At 44.1% G+C, this 22,706-nt stretch overlaps 2 protein-coding genes across 5 annotated transcripts; one reads left to right on the top strand and one right to left on the bottom strand.

Moving 5' to 3' along the window:
• Positions 1 to 216: 216 nt before the first annotated feature.
• Positions 217 to 13,243, bottom strand: ctdsplb (CTD (carboxy-terminal domain, RNA polymerase II, polypeptide A) small phosphatase-like b). 4 transcript variants are annotated; one of them, XM_034555866.1, is made up of 9 exons: positions 12,684 to 13,190; positions 12,286 to 12,584; positions 5,436 to 5,593; positions 5,253 to 5,285; positions 4,166 to 4,267; positions 3,332 to 3,388; positions 2,788 to 2,880; positions 2,189 to 2,374; positions 217 to 2,074 (listed from the first exon to the last, which is right to left on the bottom strand). In XM_034555866.1, exons 2-9 carry the CDS (start codon positions 12,359 to 12,361, stop codon positions 1,949 to 1,951), a joined length of 831 nt encoding a protein of 276 aa, XP_034411757.1. In that variant the 5' UTR covers positions 12,362 to 12,584; positions 12,684 to 13,190; the 3' UTR covers positions 217 to 1,948. The 4 variants fall into 4 exon arrangements, with proteins under 4 accessions (XP_034411757.1, XP_034411756.1, XP_034411759.1 ...); XM_034555865.1 differs by having other exon boundaries at positions 12,688 to 13,190; XM_034555868.1 differs by lacking the exon at positions 5,253 to 5,285 and having other exon boundaries at positions 12,688 to 13,243.
• Positions 13,244 to 13,995: 752 nt separating this feature from the next.
• Positions 13,996 to 20,123, top strand: hhatla (hedgehog acyltransferase like, a). Its single transcript, XM_034556076.1, has 12 exons — positions 13,996 to 14,077; positions 15,277 to 15,396; positions 16,531 to 16,598; positions 16,693 to 16,806; positions 17,523 to 17,717; positions 17,910 to 18,119; positions 18,553 to 18,724; positions 18,853 to 18,997; positions 19,108 to 19,143; positions 19,254 to 19,455; positions 19,554 to 19,695; positions 19,981 to 20,123. Exons 2-12 carry the CDS (start codon positions 15,291 to 15,293, stop codon positions 20,121 to 20,123), a joined length of 1,533 nt encoding a protein of 510 aa, XP_034411967.1. The 5' UTR covers positions 13,996 to 14,077; positions 15,277 to 15,290.
• Positions 20,124 to 22,706: the final 2,583 nt, after the last annotated feature.

Here is a 22,706-nt window from a genome sequence, read left to right as displayed (position 1 = left end):
CTTCAATGCCCCGATGAGGTTCCTCGCAGTCCAGTCGCGGTTCCCCGGCAGTGTTCCATCTAGAACCGGCTCCTACCGCGTGTAGGCTGGATGGACGTGCCTGGACCGAGCACCCGTCTGTAGGTTTGGAAGTTCTTTTTTTTTTCCTTTTACTTTCTTGCACAACAAAAGCTGATAACTAATTTTGGTTTTTATTGTTCAAATGGACCAAGCATCTTTCGTTGTTTCAGTATTTTAATTTTTAATTTTCTTTGTGAAACGACTGAAGGACTAACGCATGTCCAGTTTTCGGGTCAAATAATGTGAAAAATTAATGTTTTACGGTTTACCCTGAACGTCATCGTGATAACCAGGCCGGCCTTTAGTGCCAACACACCCTCTCCCGGCTAGCCTTGTCAAGTGCTCTAGACACCCAAACACTCGGGATGGGGAACCCCCACCCCTTACACAAAAAAACAAAAAGGTTATTGCCATGGTCGCTAATGCTGCAGCATTGGGTTTGCGTGGTTCCTCTCAAACGTAGGCACTGAGGTGAAGAGCAGTTAGAAAGAGTCTGGGAAGGTAAACGCCACACATGGACTCCACTGGTCGAAAAACCATTTAAACTCCAAACAACACGTTCCTGTGTTCCCTCGAGACGGACCTCGTGGAAATAAAATAAACATGGCACTCGACCCATTTACTGTCAATTCCCAGACTATTAGAAACAAAAAGGGAGACCTTTGCATCCGTGTACAATTATTGAAAAGGATCATCCCGTAAGGGTGAAGCTGCACCACTTATCTGTGCCCCCCCCCCCCTGAAGAATAAAGACAAGAAGATGATACGGGCTAACAGCCATATGATAAGCACAACATGACAAACAAGGACCTTGTGACAATAAAACATACTAGTGTATTTGATAAAAGAATAAATCCTATACTTACTACTAATGCTTTAACAGTTATGGCTGAACCCTTGGTAAAGATATGAAGCCTGTTCAAAAAAAAGAATTTGCTTATTTGGCAAATAATACAATTAGATATATGCGTGGGGGGTGTATTGTTAGAAAGACAGGAAATAAATGGCACAATTTCATCTGAATTTTCAGATCAAAACGCAAGAGAACTTCTGTACTGGGGTTTACAAACAGTTCACAATTGCAAATGTACTGCTTTGCCTAAAACAAATGAACTAAATCTACATATAATGAAAGCAGAAAGAAGTCACGTCTATATAATGACACAAGCATGCCGGAAAAAAAGAAGAAGATAATACTATGGAGACATTTACCCAGCATTTGATGAATCAAAAAAGGAAAGAAAGTCAAACTTGTATATGAAGATACGTCTGTGTCGACTTTAAAGCATATTTTGTGTGAAAAGACTGAAGTACTCTGGAAATATGCCATGTACAAAATACCTTCCTATATAAACAACATTCACACAAGGCACTTCATTCAGTAAGAAAAGAGTCACAGTCCTTCCTTCTACCACAAACTGCCTGCATAGCAACAATACGAGGACAAGATCTTCTCAGACTTTTGTGTGGTACCACAAAAGAAATTTCAGACAAAACGTTGTTGTTGTTGTTGTTGGGCGTGTTTTTTCTTTTTGGGTTTTAAAATAAGCACTTCACCGAATAGTAAAACTTTGTTGGTTTAAAAATAAAGACCAGAGTTCATTTCTCTTAGCACTATTATCAACTTTTTTTTTTTTTTTGTGAAACAGTGCTTCTGGGATATTTTAGTGTTTTTCTCTGATGGCACTCGAAAAGCAGCCGGGTCACCAGGTGATGAAAGCGGAGGGGGGCTTTCCACAGTTAGACCCCAGAGGCGTCCCCTTGGGGCAGAGACAAGAGGGGCGCGTGTGGGACGATCTGCCTGAGTCTGGGAGGTGTGGTTGTAGAAAAGGGCAGAGATCGACAGAGGGGAGGATGGAGAGCACAGGTGGCGCTGAGGTGTGCCCTGCTACCTGCCTCTCAGATTCTGCAGGACCCCGTAAACCTCTTCTTCTTTGCTAAGTCCCTCGAAGAAAGGCAGCAGTTCCAGGAGCTCCGTGTCATTCATATCGTCAAACCAGGATTGGACGGGGACCTTGGGAGACGGGGAAAACCACCTGCATTTAGTTTTGGTTCTCATACCAACTCTCACCGGTGTATTCAAACCGGGGAACAGAACCCAAAGACAACTTGTGGTAAAGGAACTCACAGCATTTTCTGGGTGGAAAATGTAAGAGGCGGGCGAATTGTCAACAATGATAACATTGCTGAGCTCTCGTCCCAGCCGACTGAGGTCTTTGACGTAGTTCCCTCTGTGAAAAACGCAGGATTCTCTAAAGAGTCGCTCTCGGAACACGCCCCACTGATCCAGCAAGTCTGCCACAGGGTCTGCATACTGTCCCAACCAAACAAGCACACAACACGTTACAAATACAGCAGAAATGCACACAAGGGATCAAATCAAGGTCATTGTGGTCATAATGCCTCAGCTAGAGCTCCAACAGAACCACTTGCAAATGCTACGCTAACGTTCCAAAAGGAAGCAGTTTGCGTTTACCCGACGATGCCCCAGCAAATACTACGACTACGAAAAGCACGACTGACAGCTAGCTTTGAACTCAGTCTGACGCTACAGAAACAGGAGGCCCTGAACATGGCTATTTCTCCGTCTCATTCATTATACTTACCCATGCATTATTGGCTCAGAGGCATAAGACACAGATGGAGAGCGAGGCAGAGGAAGTGTGAACATTCAGACAGCGAGAGCAGATGAAATGCACCGGAACAAGGAAACTGGTCTGAACGCACCTTGGCAAGACTGGCTGTAAAGAGGACACATTCAAACAGCTCCCCCATCTTTTGGAGGAACTCGTCCACATGGGGTCGTTTCAGCACATACACCTGCAAGACAGACGGCAGATTTTAGGCCGGGGTTAAAGGAAAAACAACGTGCATGTGAGAGCGTTGAGTGAAACACACGGCTGACCGTATGAAATGAGGCGCGAAAATGTACTCACGCAATTTAATAGCAGTATTTGGACAGTATGTGACGATCGCTACGTGAACAAAAGAATTACCGCTACTCATTTCTTGCGTTGTCAAAAAAATAATTCAGCTCGGTGACCGTCCTCTCTTCGCCCAGTGACTGCCACCCAGTGCAAGTAATCATGAATAGGCCAACCAGGATACACACAGCCTATCCTGGATTACTTGAACTGGATCACAGCCAGTCTCTTCGGTAGCGTCACATGGGAACAAAAGTGACCTCTTGCCCCGAATGCAAAATAAAAGAGGACAAAAAAGGTATACTTCACTAAAAGTGTCCTTTTTATTGTGTGTGTGCGACCCATACCTGATGAACAGTACCGTCTATCTCCACCGGGACGATAAAGTCGGCATTGCTGATGGGCTGCAAGAAGAAACACAAGGCGCTCAAACAGTGTCGTTCAAACAGTGGGTGTAGTACCACAACTGATCAGCAGAGGTCCTGCTAGGAGCACTACAGCTTTGCAATGCACAGATTCCAATATCTCTTTTATGCCTAAATAAATCCCACTCTTTGTCCTTCTTCCTTCCTCCTGCAACCTTTAGTAATCTAACTCAGCGAGGCGTTCCCCTCAGTAGCAACTGGACAGAGAGGATGGACTGAGGAAAGAAATAAGAAAGGAAGAACAGGAAGAGGAGCAACATGAGGTCCACACACACACACAGATTGTAAAAAGGGGTTTTCAACTCTAAGGACAATGTTAACTGCAGCTGATTGAAGAAGACTGCTCTTTCTGTAATATTGCCCCCACTTCTTACTACAGCGGGTCCCCCACCACCTGCTCCTCCCCTGGTTTTGTTTACACAGTGTTTCAAGGGGTTTAACACAGCTTTGACTTCATGCAGGTTACTGGCTGACGTTTGGATTTGACAACAACAACAACAACATTAGATATACATTGTGTATTACTCTCATAGCGAGGTGTACATGCTGTATGCTTTACAACGATGTTGGTGAATGTTTTTAGACTGGTGAAATTCAGGATTTTCTTTCCATCGAGAAATTGCATTTATTATGCAAAGATGGCCGAGCGAACGGGGGGCTGTGTCTTTGCAACACAGACGGCCTGAGCCAGCTCACACTGACAACTGAGGAACTGTGCACAACATCAATCGTAAACCTCCAGTAGCCTCTTCTCACCTTGAATGAGCTGTGGACGAGCGTTTCATCCAAGTCAATCACCACACACTTTTTGCCGTAGTCAGATATTAGCATCTCTGGTAGGAGGTATTTGGCTGGTGGCTGTGGGGAAAGACGAGACAGGAAATGTCAGATAAATGGAGTGAGAGGGAAAGACAGACCGACAGAGAGTGATAGAAGACATAGTTTGCATAAATTAATGTGTGAGGCGGAGCAGAAAAGCCAATGCTGTGTTACAAGAGTATCTCCATAGGTGACAATGCAGCAGAGATAAAACCGTGTCTGAAATGGTGCGCTTCAAAATGACACCAGATGTGATTCTTCGACACCAGATATCTCCCTGCTACAGCCACCTACTTAGAGAAAGTAGAGCCATCAAATGTCTAATAGCAGTCAAATCTTTGGGGATTGAATTAAACAGAAGTTTAACCGTTTTCAGTTACATTGAAAGTAACTCTAACCTTAACCCTTTGGCCAATATTCTTTGAATTCATGATGAAGTCGTGTAGGAACTATGTTACAAAACAACTTTCACTTTGGATGATCTTAGGAGTTGAATTCCATAAAGTCCCTGATGAGTGATTTAACCGGTATGTTGGCCGGACCAGATAGCCACATATAATTCCTTTCGTGAGTAACTGGATTATTAGTTTTACCCCTTTAGCTTAAAGCACACTTTAAGTTGAGGAGCTACTGTGGAGCTTAACTCTCACTAATATTATCCAATTGCATGGATAAAGCAGCACAATAAATGGATTTACTTCTAGCATGGATGCACCTGAGACGATTAATGGAAACCGTTTCACACTTAACTTGTTACACAGTTAGTGTCTCAGTATTTCTGAAAGCATACAAACCACCGCGAGTGTTATGCATGCAGACCAGGCACTGAGCCACCATTTAACCCCATGGGTATAAACCCTCCATGCAGCAAGTGCTACGATCAGATGATACTGAAACGCAGTATGGGAGCGGAGCAAAAGCTGTCCGAGGAGCACTGGAGCCCACACAGACGGCATGTGCCAGCATTAGCCCACTCAGCTGCATGCAAAGGAAACGAAAAATTAAAAAAAAGGGCAATACATACACTAGGTACAGGGATGACCTCGACCTGGTCACACTACAACACAAGAGAGATAGACGCACGCATAAACAGGGGTAGGAAGGAGAACAGAAGAAGAAGAAAAATATGTCGTAGATAATATCCCAAAGATAAAACAAACAAACAAAAAACAAAAAGCATGCGTTTAGTGGAGCAACAGCAGCCCACCTTGGGAGGAGATCCATTCTCCTCAACCGGTGGAGGCAGGGAGCTGGTGTTGGTGTTGGCGGCTGGCGTGTCCACATTGTAGTTGCGGAAGCAGCAGAAGAAGGTGCTGAAGATGCTCCGGCTCCTCTGCTTCTTCAGGCTGCTGTTCGACTGGGACGCTGTCAAAACAACAACAGGAGGGAGAGGGTGAACAAGTGGATATGCAAATCGATGTTCGGTCATAAAAAATAAAAAAAGAATGGCGCATGCCGAAGCTGGGAAGCATTTACTTTCGGTTATTTGCATGCCGAGCTGTGAATGCTGCTGAAGTGGCGGGGAACAAACCGTTATGTGTCGATTACAATCATCCTAAGTGACCACAGTGGCGTGAGCTACACTGAATCACAACAATAGGTGAGGCCTCGACTGTGATTAAATGGCATTAGTGTGGGTTTTGTTGACCCGGCTTGGCAGAACCACTGATCAGAAAATAACTTGGCTGGCTGAGTGACTTCATCCGTCACACATGGCGACAGTTCAGAGCTGTGCTCTGATTGCAAATCACCCTCATTCCAGGACTACGGAGCAGGGCCTAAATCAGACACCAAGCTTTTATTAATAGTGACAAGTTGGAAGCCACGCGCCCCCCCGCCGCCTCCTCGTTTTTGCTCTGTCGTAGATCCCTTCACCCGATTGGCTTCGGAGTCTCCATTTTGAAAGCTTGCTTACATTTGACTCCCCATGTTTCGGGTGGCAGGTGAGTGACTGAAGCAGCCTGGAACTGCACAAGAGATGAGGGGAGGGAGGAGGTGGGAGGCCCCTCGGACCCCAGAGAGCCTATACAAGGCTGCATTCCTCTCCACCCATTAGTCCCCCCCCCCCCCCACTCCGATCACCCTTTGGCTCACACAACCAGAATGCTTTTGCAACTGAAGAACAGCGAGAAGCAAATAGCATTATGTCATGTATTTTGGCATCTTGATATTGTGCCACTTTGTGCTCCTGACCTTAAACAAATACCCGACAGGTATGTGTCATGGGAAACACACTAAATAACTAGTACACAACATATTAGCTAGGACAACAAACTAATTCCAGAACATTTGTTAACATCAATCCAGCTTTGTCATAACCAAACAGTCCCATGTTTATCATAAGCAGAGGCATTGAGGCAACCTCGTATCACGTCATGCAAAGGCCTAATGTGTGGAGTTACACATACACACTATTGTTTTAAGAAGAGTACATCAATTCTATATACACCACAGCTAAAAGTATTCATGAGTGCAGGAAATGCATCAGACAATGACAGAGCAACAGCATGTCCTGGCTACATAAAGCACTTTGCCTTCCCCCGATCCCTCTGTCACTGTTCTCCTTAATTACTGCTTTTCAATTTAGGGCAGGCCGTGTGGGTATCTAGAGTATAACGTATCAGTGACACAAGCTCCTTCACCCCGAGACAATGAAAGTACAATATGCATCCATCAACAAGGAAACATTAAAACGTTCAGCCACTTATTCAAAGTAACTTAAAACCTTTAAAACACATGGAATTACTCAGACATGCAGTAATTATGGAGTAGTCTGAAAACTGAAACTGTATCTGGCGAGTACTGATAATATTATTGTAATATCAAAAGGGTTTTATGTTTTTTAAAAAAGAAATGAAGAAAAAGAATTGGCCACACAAACAGCTTTTGGCCGTCAGAGTGACATCGACTGAGTCTATGAAGAGACGGGTCACGTCCATCACTTCCCGATGAAATCGGCTGTGTCCAAGACGAAAAAGAGGCGAGCTGCAAGAAGAGTAAAACATGATGCAGACAGAATTTCCTGCTACTGCCCAAATGTTTCCAGAGCATAAAGGACACATTCTTACCTAATCCACTGGAAAACACCAAACCTTTACACAACCACCAAATACCAAACTCATGACCGAGTTAGAGATTTGCTTGTGCAAACATAAATAACCAAATTGTTCTCCATGATGCCCTAGAATCTACTATGCCAGATATGATCATCTAGGGCCTAGATGATCATATCTGGCATAGTAAGCTTGATTTAAATTTAAAGATATATAACCGGGCCCACACAACTTATTTCAATAAAGTTTTGCCTTGTCATTTCAGCTCTGCATTACTGTATAACTGGCGAGGCAGTCGTCAGCTTCCTGTGACTCATCACTACAAGCGGCCGCTGTATTGATTCCTCTGCACAAAAGACCCTCAGAAAAAACAACCGAGGACTACAGAGTCATGCAGGAGCAGAACTGGGCCTCAAACGCACACATCGCTCACCTGGGGGCGGATGGAGGGTAGTAATTATGAGAGGGTAAATGCAGCCTAATTTACAAAGTTACAGGTCAAAGGTTACAAGTATTCCAAGGTTTCAGGACCAAAACACACTCATCATTTAATACTCAGCAACATATTCAGGTCTTTCAGGCAGAGTATATCCAGCACTGGGCTGTCCACATACCAAACACACTATAAAGCATTAATCAGTGAGTGTGACAAGTCGTTGTGGGGTTCTGTCTAAGAAAAGCCACTTTCTCTCTCTCTAGCCGAGGAGTGCATGTTGTGTCCAGGCTCAAGGCTCATGGGTTTATGATCGTTCACACATTGTACAGCTTTGGCTGAGTGTTAGTCAAACAGTGAGAAGCTTAATTACTCACACACTGTGTGCTGTAAGCATTGTAGTGATATCTTAAAGCTTTGCATTTGGTCAACTGTAGGTGGTGTACAAAGGATTTATCAGTGGACTAACTTTCCACGTGCATATATACTGCGCGTCAATAGCACATACGCTAATCTAACAGAGTCGGGTCCTTTACTGATTTAATCTACAGGAAAATGATTTAACCATCTGACGTTACACATGCATATCTGCATCGCAAGGAAAATGGTGTGTGGAGAAAAGGGAGACGATGGATGGCATGACCGAATGATGAGGACAGTAAGAGTGTTTAATTAATCGTTTGGAAAATGTTTGCTTTCAAAAAGTCACAAGTCAAAACAGGGGACAATAATCGACAGACAATGCGAGGCAACAGTTGTCCCCATAAGCAGCAATACACGCAACCACTTTTATCACCTCAGAGTGGGGGGATAAAAGACTAAGTCAGTGCCCAGGCCCTAATAATAATAATAATAATAATAATAATAATAATAATAATACATTTTCATTATATACAATATGGTTAAAGTCATTCATGAACCAACTTCCTTTTTTTGGCCTGGAAAGTCCTTCAAGGACTCGTTTGCGCTGCTTAGCCATGAGCCTTTTCCTTGAGTCTTTTCTGCCTCTACCTGCTGCTATGGTTGTCACGACACCAACAATATAACTTCGATAGGATACCTGCCATAAATATTATGAAACCCGATACAATACCATAAATAAAATATAATACCACAAATACGATACTATAAAAAAGGTAAATTAAAAGTTTTTCATTATTTATTTTATATATTTATACAGTAGTATGTAGCATCATTCAATTTACTCTCTGGGCAGATGCCCAAAAACAAATCCAGTTGAGGTTCCATTAAATCTCTGCTTTTTTCAACAGAGCAATTAAGTTAAACTAAATTGGTTGCAGATGTTTTCATGTGCAAGTCAAACTCTTTAATAGATTTCATATTTATGAACCTCACTAATAGGGAACCTCAGAGTCTTAGTACGGTTGGAATCTGACGAAACCTGCCTGGTGGAAGTTACAGTCATTGAACAACTGCAGTGCTCAGTGCATACCGCCACACATAAATCAAACCTCAAACATCTTAGATTCCACGATGAATGTAGAGGAGCATTTATTATAAGGGTGAAGGCATGGGTGTTGTAAGAGACACCCTTGCATCTCATAAATGCATTAAGGTCCGGGTGCATAACTCCAAACAAGAAAAAAAAGACCCACTAAGACCACAGCCCTTATTATCTTCTTTAGAAAATCAAGTTGCTGTTTCCAAACTGAAGCTGTGTATGAATGGGAGTATAAAAAAAACAAAAAAAAAACATTGTCATCCTTGCAAGTAGTTATACTCGGCCTGGAGGTTAGTGGGGCTCTGGCCGACAGGACAGCAAGTCTATATTTAGGCTGCTGCTTGGCAGCCAAACCAGTGTGAAAGGCAGGCGCATGTTGTTGGCGGCCAGTAGAGTAACGCTGAGAGCAAAGGTGGTCAATTTTTGTCCAGCCGGCTTGGAGCCTGTTCAAGCAATGTAAGACTACCTGTCAAAATTCCTCTTGGACAGCTGCGGGGATGGGCTGTGTGTTACACGATTGCAAAGGGACAGCCAGGTCATTGGTTGGCTTTATAATAAACACAGGAAATAAAGCACAGAATCCTGCTGTATGTATTGATTGTGACCAAGTGGACAAAGATATTCTCCATTTATTTGATGCCAAATTATTATTTTTTATATCAGGGCCCTTACACTTAAATGAAACCGGTTTTCAAAATGTCCAGAACAAATGGAATAAAGCACATTGCCATACTATTACTATAATGATGTTAAGATTTGACTCAGCCCCAAGGGAAGCATTCTGTGTGACTCATTCTTAAAAGAAAACAAAAAAGAGGGAGGATATAACACAGCAACATCACTGCTCTACTTCGCCCTCTTACTCGACTTTCGGCCCTTACTCAAAGTAAATATTGGTCCAATTTTTCCTAAGCTACATATCTCCCGACATTGTGACACTAAAACGGCATTTTTTGGATGGACAAATGCAGAAAAAAAGTTTGAGAACTTTCTCTGTCTCAGCAATACACATTTGCAAAAACCCTTAACTTACTAATTTCTTGTAATGCTAAATACAGCTGTTTGGTATGAAAATATCTAATGGAAGAAAAAGAAAACATGTCAGGATCACGCCCACTTAGGAGACAGGAAGGGTATAACATTGTAATATTGATGAAGCTTGTATGACGGATCTTTGATATGGCTTTACAAAGTGGCCTATTTTCGCTGATTTTTATTTTTACCGAATTAAACTTATTTTAAAATATAAATCAACGGATACATAATTGCTGTAGAATTAGAATACCTTCTGTGTGGCACTACACAACAAATCCTGAGCTCAAGATAATATAAATATTCACTACACTACACTCACTTGTACTTATTAAATATAACCATCAATGAAACTCTTAAACTTTCAATTAATCATGTAGTCTATAAATAAAGACAATACATATCACAAGCTCATAATGATGCTTTACATTTGCTTACTTTCTCTAACCAAAGCAGTATATTTACACAGAAACACAAAAAAACAAAATCTTCATAAATTAAGCCATAAATGCCCTGTCTGGCATCTTGATGTGGACACTTACTTACAGCTCTCAATAATTTTCATCTATTTATTTGACTAATGATTTCAGCATTACTCATACGCAGTGACTTCAGTGCCACGTTTTCCCCAGCACAATGGCACAACTGCCAGATACCAAATTGTGACTTATGAAACGCTAACAAGCCCTTGAAAATACATTCCGACAGCTTTCAAACTAACTAACGGCATCTTGATCAAATCTTTACTGAGACATGATATCAAGATGTTAGTGTGTATCACTGCAGTGGAACCGCATCTGCCACATCCTATATTCTCTCATAACTCAAACACACATGCAATGATAAACTCATGTGACGCACACATAGATTCCATAGTAGTTACTGAGGAATACATTTGTACCTCTTAGAGGAAAATGCATTGTTGTGCTTGAAAGACTTACGTTCTCACATTACGAATGGTCTGACAAGAGAGGTTTGGGATGTGATACTGATACACGTGGCCGGGAGTGACCCAGGAAGTGTCAGAGTAGGCCCAGGAATGGGGATGGATGGACATTAGCAGTTATGGGGGGATTTTTACCTCCACTGCAGATCATGCTGAAGTGTGAAAACAGATAAATACATAAAAGAGAAATAATAGATGGAGTGGAAGTGAAAATAATGCACAGGGAACTACCCCAATATTCCGTTGAGCTATAGTCAGTGAATGTGAACTTAAAATAACGATCGCATCCAAGATAGAAATATTTCGTTTTACTCGATATAACAAATAACAATGAGAAAACAGCACCTCGACAGGCAGTGGATAACAGCCAACACCGACAATACAAAGGACAGTCTCCATCGGATCAAAAGCAGATAATCGGATGACGTTTGTGCATCCTACGAGGTCAGCCCAGCCCTGAAGTGCGTTACCAATTCACAAGTCTCTTCTCTGAAGGAATGAGGATGTGCCAAATCAAATGACATGTGCCAACATCACTGACAGCAGATACCTAAAGTTCTCCTCTGTCTGCATGAATCCTTTAGTCTAAATAACCTAGTTTACTACCGTGCAGAGCAAAACCACCTTGAACTTCTGGGCTTTGCTTGTGTCGGTGATTCATAAAGTGAATCATCAGATCATCACGTCCCGTTATGTGGCCCAAAACACAGAAGAAAAAAACAAAAAAAGTGTAGAAAACCAAAACATTTAAAAGCGAAGACGTGGCATCGTTTGGCTTAACGTGATGCGCGAGCGACGACTGTTCCACACAAACAACAACAACGCGACCGTTAATTGAGACAACATTAACGGTATTAAGGCACAAACACTGGAGCGCTCTTCGCCTCTTCAAGGCGCAACAAACAGACGTGCAGCTACTTCAATAACTTATCCGGGACGAGGCCACTCTCACGAACTTGTTGCTTATTAAGCGTTCGTTAACTAACGCTAGTTATGTTTCATATAGATAACGTTAACTATCACAAGCAGTCCAACTGTGTCTTCAACGAGTAAAGCAGCTAGCGAGCTAAACGTCAGAGAAAAGTAGTTAGCCAGCTAGCATTAGTTCGCTGCTAGTTGACTTTTCCTTACCTTTTTCCTGGTTAAAGGCTTGTATTTCTTCATCCTTCGGGTTGGAAACTTGGGTTATTATGGACATGTGGTCCATTTAGACGGGTGGTTATTCCTTTTCCCCCACAATGTTATTCGCACAAGTGCGCCCGCTTCGTCTCGTAGCTAGCTGCTTAAGATGAGGGTGACCAGCCTGCCCACGAAGCTGCAGCCGTCCGGGGTGAAGTGTTGCGGCTGCGGGGACAACCGGCCAGCGAGCACGGTGGTGAAGGGAAGCCCGTGAACGGCTGTCATTTATGGCTCTCCGCTAAATACCATCGCTGCAACAACAAAAAACACGCGTGTTTCGTGAGCAAACAGCGACAGTGTGTGTGTGGCTAAATTATATGCGTGGCTAAATAAGCAACAACACAAATCACCGACGTTGAATCGCCAAATAGTTAGCAAGTAGCTTGTGTTAGCAAGTTAGCTGTGAAGCTCCGAGCATCCAAAATACGAGGCCGCGTCTGGAACCACGTTGAAACCAGCAGGACGCCGTTGGCGGCTCGCGCTCGTCCTAAAAACACGTCTTGAACGGAACGTGGTCGAGCGTTGACGTTAGCGAACACTTCGGAGCAAACGACGGTCCCACCGCAACATGGAGGCTTTATGTATTTGGAGTTGCATCTGAAGCGGGGGCACTCGGGAGTGGGAGGGGGCGGTTTGTTTCTGTGATGGATTCTCTCCGGCAGGCAGCCTCGCCGCACTACATCGCTCAAACGCATGCAGCTGGCTGCTGGACGCCACTTCTCTCGAGCTGACCCCTCTCCCCCGTGACTACTGCGGGCCTCACGCGACGCGTCGCAGCTCTTTAGCATGAAGGGACACTTTAGAAGACGATGCACTTTGTGCGCGTGAACGTGGCGACGCCCGCAGCCGCGTCTTTAACGCGCTCTTTAATCAAGCCGAGTACAGTAGTTGACGTTTATCTCCAAGCCCCTTGGCGTGTGTTCCGCGGGGTTAATTTGAACAAGCGGAGAGCGCCACCTAGTGTCCAAAGTAGGAGGCTGCGTCGAGGATGCCCTGCATTCATTATCATACAGTACGGTACAGTGCCCGCCTTTATTCAACCAATCACAGAGGCGGATTTGGAGTAAGAAAGATGATTGAAAAACTATGGGAAAAAAGTCCCTCGATACTGATATCTATCTATCTATCTATCTATCTATCTATCTATATATATATATATATAATATAGACCTTTAAAAAAACATTTGCAGCACCGCTTTTAATTGTCCATCATTTCATTTAAGTTACAGTCTACTTGCACAAGCCTTCCGCTTAAGTCTAATCCATTATTTGTTAGTTTTTTTGCTACTGGAGAATCACAAGAGTTGCTATGGTGTGTCACTCTGACCATAGGCTTAAGACGCTGCTATTGATTGATGCCAATGCTCTCCTCCTCCTCCTCCTCCTCCTCCTCCTCCCTCTCTTTATTTTAACCCTTTCACCCAGCGTGTTTTGCGCTCCTGTAAGGTCTGATGGACTCGCTGCGGACCACCCCTCACTGCGGTGCAGTGGAGAAGGATAAATATATCCTGCTCCTCCGCCCCCCTCCTCCTCCTGTCGTTGAGTCCGCAACATCCTGACAGGCCGAGGCTGGTGATCGCAAGCAGCCGCAGCAGGCAAGCCCCCCACAGGACGGATGAATTAGAAAACCTGCTGTAACCACCACCACCCCCTTTTTTTTTTTTTTTTTTTAAACACGTTCATGCTCTATATTGAAGAATCTGGCTGTAAACACCGCTGCCCCCCATCTTGAAGCGAATACAAGGTTAGTAAAACAAAAACAAAAAACAAGTCTGCTATATTGGTACTAGGGTGTTAAAATAAGTCTAATAATAATATTATAGTAAGTATAATGATCAGTTTAAAAAAAGGCCTGCGTGTTATCGAGCTCAGTGTGCACACTGTGAGACGGTGAACTAGTATTTGTATGCAGGACGCTTTGCTGGGGTCCTACTGAGCCATGGGGACATCTTGGCATGGACAGGACTTTTTAGTCCAACTCCTTTAACGTCAACACCGAGTGCGCGACATGAGCCTTGCGCGCACACGCACATGCACGCACACACACACACACGCGCGCGCGCAAAAGCACGCGCACACACTCAGGTAAGCGCGTTATTCCCCCCCACTGGAAAGTAACTGTCTGTTTTTCCTCCTCTGATGTCCCATTCTTGGTCATTCCAGTCAGTGCTAATTATTCCGTGGAGCGAGTTATTCCCCGGAGATCACATAGCAGAGCAGCTGCCCGGAGTCCCGCACGACCAACTGCGGGCGCTATAATAGGAAAGGAGAGGTAGGGTTGCGCAGCTGACGGTGCTGATTCCGAGGGGCCACAGCTCTGCAGTACTATTTCAGTCACTGCCCCCGTGGACCCGAAAAGGCTTATTGATTAAAAAAAATAAAAAAATGTCCCATTCCTAAAGCACCCTGCAGCTGATCACGTGTTGATGCGTTTTGGAACATGGAGTTCTACATTTCATCACCATCATGAGTTTGTGCTGTGGATGTGTGTATTGTAAGTGCAGACATTAGGCTTTCTTCTCTTTTTTTCTTCACATGGTATATTGTAAACTCATTGCCAAGGGACTGTGTGTGGCACTGATGACTTTGGTGGACAATTTACATGCACACTGTGTGTATAGGCCTCAAAACCGATTTAGTTGCTGCGCCCAACCATGCATCACTAAGAGGAGGCCGTCAAGGCGCATGCTTGTCTCAGCCCTCACTGAAACGTAACACCTTCCTTCAGAATAAGCAGTGACATTGGAGGGGTGGGAGAAAAAGGGGGGTAACACTGGTTCAATAAAACTTGATAAACCCCAGTACTCCAACTTTCACAATCAGGCATCGCTGGTTTCAGACGTGCCCGTGTATTTGTTGTTGTTGTTTTTATTCATACATTTTGCCTTCAGTCAGGTGTAATGTTGTGTGGCTGATTGCTTTTTTCGACTTGTTGGCGTCCAGTGCACAGGTTCACCATGGGGATCAAGGCTGCCCTCCCCAGATATGAGCTGTATCTCTACACAGCGGTGCTCGCCGGGGCCTTGGTGTGGGCAGGCAGTTGGATTTCTGAAGCTTCGAGTGGTGAGTGCAGGACATGTCCAAGGGGTGTCCAGATCACACAGTGTGTAACAAGAGTTTACTGAAGTTCACCGAAGGCCTTTTTCTAATTTTATGAGCGGTTGAAAAAAAAAGACACACAGTCAACACTTTCAGTCCAAATGCATCTCACAGAAAAATCACTTACCTGGTGACAATGGGAATTAATTATTATAACACTGCTCCATTTAACCTAAAACTGCATAGAACAAGGTTCATTGAGCACACTGAAAGAGACCCCCCCCCCTAAGGAAATCCTGCATGTTCCTATTAATACAAAGACAATTTAAAGCTTGTCCAATTACGTTCTAATTATTTTCCTGATGGAGATATTTCAACTGATCCTGGACCTGCCAAGTGTTTGCCTGTTTTCAGACAGTAAAAGGCTCAAACTGTATCCGCTCCCCCCGCTGGGCTGAATGGTACCGTCTGTCACAAGACGGGCCAGGGGGGCAGAGTGATGCATTTGCACCTGGTTCTTTTTCTTCCCTGATTTTCTAGAAATGTTGTATTTGCCTGCCCGTCTGTGGGCATCTCTACTGCTCAGGTCTGCATGCTAGTGGCACCGGAACGCCCCGTAATAGAAGCTTGGCTGTGTTCCCAGATTTAAGAGGCTTTCCCTGACTGACCTCACATTTTGATATCCTTTTCTCCTGTCCATTATTGTAATCAGGCAGAGCTAGAGGGGAGGGGGGGGGGGGTGATGTCTCAACACCTCCGTCACGCTTCTGATCGTTATCACACATATTTCTGTTCTTATCCCTTGTGTTAGCTTTTGAATCTCTTACAACCAAATGATCGCTGTCGAAAGTACATTATGTAATATTAGATGTTATCAAATGGACCGAATGTGCTCCCACACCTTAAATTCAATGTGAACGATCCAACAGTACCAAAGCTGGTTTAAAAATAAAAAATGTAAAAAAACATTCTTAAAAGGATTATTTCTAAAGTGCTCAGGTTTACTAAAACCCCAGAAATTAAGCTGCCTACATTTTGGATTTAGCCACCCTCAACTTCGGAGCTTTGCCATATACTGCCAGGAGTTAAAAATGTACTATACCTTGTGGATTATATTTTGTTTGTTGAATGTCCTTTTTTTTCTTCTTCTTTACGCAGAGAATACAAACAGAAAGGCCTTCAAGGAAAGCGTGAAACCAGGATGGCATTACTTTGGCAGGAAAATGGTAAATTGCTCAGATATATATATATATATATATATATATATATATATATATATAATCCACCCTGTGTATAGTAATGCATCTTCCTTTGCCACAGGACGTCGCAGACTTCGAGTGGATGATGTGGTTCTCTACATTCCGCAATCATATCCTTTTTGCTCTCATGGGCCACGTTATCTTTGCCAAGATATTCACCCTCGTGGCTCCAAAGGTGCGTGCACGTGTGTGAATGCCCGTCGGCTTGCACTGTGATCGTGTACAGGTGTAACGGCATGTCTCTTATGTATCTACCTGTTGTGTGTGTGTGTGTGTGTGTATAAATATATACATGTATGTGTTTTAAGCTTTGCTCCAATCAAGGCCACACCCCTTGTGGTGTAAACCTACAGCATGTGACCCTATGTAAACAGCAGGCCTGTACAAGTAATACAATTCAGTTCAGTTCAGTGTGGTTCTGTTCTATTGAGTGAAATCTAATTTGTCCTCCTGTACATTTGCACCCTGAGGTCTAACACATGCTCGACTTGGTGCATGAGCTGCAGTGTCGCCTGTTGAGTGCACCTTCTTCTCCCCACGAATATGTATTGTTTGACATATTTAAAACGGTTTGTTTTAAACATGTTTTCTGTCTCGTTCCATGCGTACGATGAAGATTGGTATTGATGGATGTAAGGTAACATTAATAAACTTGTGAATTTCATAACATTTGTCACGTGTTTCATTCAAATGGACGGTAGATGTGTGTGTGTGTCTCCCCCCCCCCCCCCCCCATCATCGTGTAATCTTTCCATCTTAAAGCATATCCATTGTTGTAGCTGGTGCAGTGTTGTCGTACTAACACCGTTCATCCTGAGTGTGGCACTGAATCATGAGTGGAAGTGGTCCCGCTGTGGCGTCGCACTGACGCCGGTCCCTCTTCACCCACAGCACAGATCCTTGATCTTCGGTGTGTACGGCGGTTTGGCAGTGCTGACCACGATGGGCTGGACCTTCATGGCCCTGGTCCTGTCTCACTGCGTCGTGCTCTTCAGCGTCGCCCTGGTCAAGAAGAAGTGGCTGTGCTTTGTGGCCGGCCTCACCACGCTGGCCTCCATCAAGCTGGAGCCCTATAACTCCTGGCAGGTGAGCGGGCGGTTGCAGGTTCGAACGTCGCATTTGGGCTCTCCGGTGCCTCGGGAGCACGAGCACCCAGCCTTGGCAATTAGGAGGAGACGTCTATCTCGTTATATCACAAATATATATTCAGATACAAATGTACATAATGATGATGATGATGATGATGATGATGATGATGATGACGCGGTCCTCACTCAGGAAGCCTTGGTGACCGGCTCTTTCGACCTGCAAGACATCCTGTTCTATGGCGGCTGCGGCTTCAGCATCCTGCGCTGCATGAGCTTTGCCTTGGAGAACTGCGAGAGGAAGGACGGCAACTACACATTCTCGGACCTGCTGCGATACAACTTCTACCTCCCGTTCTTCTTCTTCGGACCCATCATGACGTTCGACAGGTTCCATGCCCAGGTGGGGGTCTCTAAGATTCAACTGAAAGGGATGAAAAATGAGTGCAAGTGGGGAAAAGTGCAGCAGCCCCTTCTGAAATGTGACGGTATCGCTCTGAGGCCATCACTCATGAGTGCATATTGCACTGGAAGACTCCTTGAGGCCAATCGATGTAACACCCACTCAGAATGCCGTGTGCGTTTATGTAACTCGATTTAGAGCCACAGGAGGAGACGGAAAACTAATATTTTGTGCATATGTACGCTTTGATTGAAATGACTTTCCCCACACAGCCGTATTTGACTTATATACTGTGAATGCTGTCTTTTTTATCGAGTGTATGCTCCCACTCTAAATCCTTTTTTAATATACGATTATTATTATTATTATTATTATTGCTGAGATGCTGGGGCAGGGTCGTATCGTTTTACCAAACAATGATGGCGTTCCACAGGTGAACAACATCCAGCTGACCCGCAAGGAAAGGGAGCTGTGGAACATCACCACCAAGGCCTTGCGGCACCTGGGAGTTATTCTGGTGGTGGACGTCTTCTTCCACTACCTCTACATCTTGACAATCCCCAGCGACATGAAGCTGGTCTCTAAGCTTACTGACTGGAGTCTGGGTGAGTTCGATATATATGGCGTCTCACGTCTCCATCCTCATGTGCTTGTTGATATATTATATGCTATATTAATGTTACCATCCACTAGCATCAGTGTACTTGCTTTGTTTCCACGTGTTCATTCGCAGCTGGTCTGGCTTACTCCAACCTGGTGTACGACTGGGTGAAAGCAGCCGTGATGTTCGGCGTCATCAACACTGTGGCGACGCTGGACCACCTGGACCCTCCTCAGCCCCCCAAGTGTATCACCATGCTCTATGTCTTCGCTGAGACGTACGTGGGAGTCACACTAGTTGTGTGTCGTCTTCATCAATCTTTACGTGGACCCTCGATGGCCACGCTAAACGTCGAAATTGTGTAAACTTTTCTTTTCTTTTTTTCAGGCACTTTGACAGAGGCATCAATGACTGGCTGTGCAAGTGAGTGTTTGAGTTTAAATCCCCGGGGTTGACTGGCAGCACCGACACGGTGGATAGGGAAGAGAGATTTTGATCCTTCATCAGGCTGAATTGGAGTCGTGACTTTGCAGGTATGTTTACGACTACATTGGCGGGGATCACAATCAAATCTTCAAGGAGCTCCTGGCGACCTTCTGCACCTTCGCCATCACCACCTTGTGGCTGGGCCCGTGTGAGCTGGTTTACATCTGGTCCTTCTTCAACTGCTTCGGCCTCAACTTTGAGCTGTGGGTGGCCAAGTTGTTCTCCCTTCCGCCATTTTCTATCATAGAGGTGAGACACTTTTGAGATTCAAATCCCCGTCGGTCAATATATGGAGTTATGCTCCGTGTCATTTGGTGCCATATCCCTTAACGTGCCCGCGTCTGTAGGGGGCAATGGGTGAAGCCATGTCACGCAGGATCCGGGGGGTGTTCAACGCTGCCAACTTCTGGACCATCGTCCTCTACAACGTGCTCTCCCTGAACAGTTTGGAGTTCGCCAAGCTGGTGGGAAGACGACTGATTTTCAAAGGTGGGGAACAACAAATGTTTATGATGTAAAAATCAAAGTAGGCCTTGCGACTCAGACATCAAAAGCAAGAGAATCTCCAGGGGCGACGTCCTATTTGTGGCTTTCTTTCACGTGGATCTTTCCCAGAGAATAAAAGAACAACAAAGCAGTGTCAAACATTGAGGTTGTTCACAGGATTATCTCCAGTCGAACATCTACTAAGGGCCCAGCACAAAAACAGCTGCATTCCTTTAAAGTCGTACTTTCTTCTTCTTCTTCTTGCCCCTCTTTGTGTGTCTCTTCCAGGTTTCCCTCTGTCCACCCTCTCCGTGTTACTTGTGACCTACTGTGGCGTGCAGCTGGTGAAGGAAAGGGAGAGACGGCAAGCCCTGCTGGACGATCCAGAGCCAACGAAGGCCGTGGACGAGGGCAAAGAAAAGGCAGAATAAACCCGACAGAAAAACGGACTGTCACAGACTCCACGGTCAACAGCCCCCCCATCCCCCGCCCCTCGTATTGTTTCATCCTCGGCCTTGCGAACTGTACCTAACCAGACTGTAACAGCCAGTCAGCACCTGTATTATTCACGAGCCTGTGTCTTCTTCTCTTTCTGTTTTTGCCTTTTTGTTTGTCAGAAGCGAGGCAACATTTTGAACTGGGAAATATCCTCAAGTGCACTTGCTGTAGATAATCGCCACGCCCCTTTGGCACAAATCCACCGACGGTGCAGTTTTGTATTTTTATCTGAACAAAAGATTGTTTAACAAATGCTAGGCCTGCTAAATATTTGTACGATGCTACACTATATATGAAGACACACAGCATTGTTAGGGAACGACCACTTTGTGGTTGTCTCTTCTGTTCACGCAGATGTGGATATTCTTCCTTGTTTTAATATTCTTATTATTTTTAACATCATTATAATGATTAGTTTTAATTATTTACTTAAGTTTGCCTTAGTCATCATAATGTTAACCTATACCGAAAAGGTTTAAAATCTCGAAATCAGGGTGTATGGAGGACAATGAAGACAATAAACCAAGGGTGCTGTGGAGGTCCTCCACAAAGCCAAGTCACAATGTAGATGAAGTGGAGGGAGGATCTATGAGCTCTCTTGTAAACGTGAACAATTGAACGTGGTTGAACCGTCCAGAGAGCGACAGCTTTCCTCCTACTCACCACTGTAGGGTGGGACGTTTCGCCACGTCTTTACCCTCTTTCACAGGATCCGGGCCCCTCGGTCTGTGAAAGGCAGTGGGCCCCAACAGGGAGGATGGGTCACTCTTAACCTGCCTGTCACCAAAACCTGCTGCCTGCCTTCAGCACAGCAGAGAGAGAGAGGGAGAGAGAGAGAAAGAGAGAGAGAGAGAGAAAAAGTTCATTGTAATGCCTTTTTTTTCATTTGTAAGGGTTTTTATTCAAAGGTGTTTGTTTCAACTGTTCGATTTGAAATAAAGTTTTGTTTCATCCAAATAGAAGTGTGTTTTGCTGCAGAATGGAGCGGAGACCAAAGTGGAGGTGTTGTTGTTTTGCTTGGATGTGTGATTGTTGTTTGCTTAGAAGTCTGTCCTAAATCTGAAACTATTTGTACAATTTAATTTCGTTTCAATCGGTGGTGACGCTTTAATAAGTGACTATAAACCGTGTTGTAGTTTTTTCCTGCGCGACAGTGAGTCGTTGTCATGTGTCGCCACAAGATGGCGCAGTTTGACCAATGTGGTTTCAAGGTTCCTGGTCCACTGTTATAGCGGACACCCAATCTTTGTTCGTGGTGGTGCACCTGTGCGTCATCTCTGGTGAGAACGCCTGATATGTTTTTTTTTTTTTGGGCGAATCATTTACAGTTAGCAGGAAAAAGCACAGGTGTAATCGATAACGTTAATTATGACCTTGATGTGGGGGAACTGGCGCAGAGCTTTAATTAATGTTATTAGTTTCACCTGTGCTTCTTTTGACGAGTCAAAATCCCTTTTGTGAGAGGCCTGATGGTTAAATCTGTGATTGGTCTCTCAGGAGTTCCCCAAAAATGTTTTCCATATAAATCAATAAAAAGGTCATATAGAAGAGCTCTGTTCTAATGGATGTAGGCTATGAATTATAAAATAAGACTTTAACACTTAAAGTATAAGAAGATTTCAATTTCAAAACTGTGAACAAAATTAATACATAATAAGAGTAGAAAAATAGAGACATCCCAGTAGATACACATCATTTGAAATGATTGTGCTCATGAGATGTCAAATGACCTCCATTAATTTCATAGTTGGACAATGAGCCTCAACATGTGGTGTGCCTCAAAAGTGTGTGTGTGTGTGTGTGTGTGTGTGTGTGTGTGTGTGTGTGTGTGTTAAAGTGCGTTTAGTTGGCCTTTACAGAACAGTTTGGCTATGGTTCGTACATCTCCTTCTGATGTCACTCTTATGTTCAGCCATTCTTATTTTCATCGTCCTGGTCCTATCCTCTATGTAAACCAAGACGCTTTCATCCGATTAAATGGATTAGTCAGATTCACAAGCAATAACAGATATTCCCTGTGTATGTATGAGTAATAGTGGTGGACCTAATCTTCCACAATGTTCCGCTGGTTCCCCACTGGACTTCTACATCGTGTTCGGCCAATAGATGCCATTATTGTTCATCACCCTGGGCGTATCTCTGGCTCGAATGATTAATTACACATATTCCACAAATATAACATGATGTGTGAGCATGTATCATAATCTTGATTGATTCCGTATGTGGTGAGAAATGAGACTTGAGATGGGTTGGACCTCACATCTCAATCCATCTGTTTTTCTCTTTTCTTCTTTTAAAATCAAGGACTCTCTAGTTTGGTTTGATGAAAGGGCATATTTAGTATATCGCCTGATAAATAATAATGAGAAACACCTGTGTCAAGTGGCCGTGGTACATGGTGAAGTGTGTCACTTGCTGTGTTTGTAACCTGAGGAAGGCTCATGGGGACGCTGTGAATAAACAACACATTGCAGTGCTGTGCCCATGTTTGGTGGGTTTTTTGTTCTAAAACGTTC

The sequence above is a fragment of the Cyclopterus lumpus genome, chromosome 17 (genome assembly GCF_009769545.1).
Source record: "Cyclopterus lumpus isolate fCycLum1 chromosome 17, fCycLum1.pri, whole genome shotgun sequence".
In the NCBI taxonomy this organism is placed as follows: Eukaryota; Metazoa; Chordata; class Actinopteri; order Perciformes; family Cyclopteridae; genus Cyclopterus; species Cyclopterus lumpus.
This window is presented reverse-complemented; position numbering and strand designations above follow the sequence as displayed.

Excerpts from the sequence above, each read along its gene's own strand:
- hhatla (XM_034556076.1), top strand. The coding sequence starts at position 15,291 with ATGGGGATCAAGGCTGCCCTCCCCAGATATGAGCTGTATCTCTACACA. Across the intron at positions 18,120-18,552 it reads TCGACAGGTTCCATGCCCAG|GTGAACAACATCCAGCTGAC; the intron begins GTGGGGGTCTCT and ends GGCGTTCCACAG. Across the intron at positions 19,456-19,553 it reads CGCCATTTTCTATCATAGAG|GGGGCAATGGGTGAAGCCAT; the intron begins GTGAGACACTTT and ends CCGCGTCTGTAG.
- ctdsplb (XM_034555866.1), bottom strand. The coding sequence starts at position 12,361 with ATGGACCACATGTCCATAATAACCCAAGTTTCCAACCCGAAGGATGAA. Across the intron at positions 5,286-5,435 it reads AGAATGGATCTCCTCCCAAG|TGTGACCAGGTCGAGGTCAT; the intron begins GTGGGCTGCTGT and ends CTTGTGTTGTAG. Across the intron at positions 3,389-4,165 it reads TCGTCCACAGCTCATTCAAG|CCCATCAGCAATGCCGACTT; the intron begins GTGAGAAGAGGC and ends TTCTTCTTGCAG.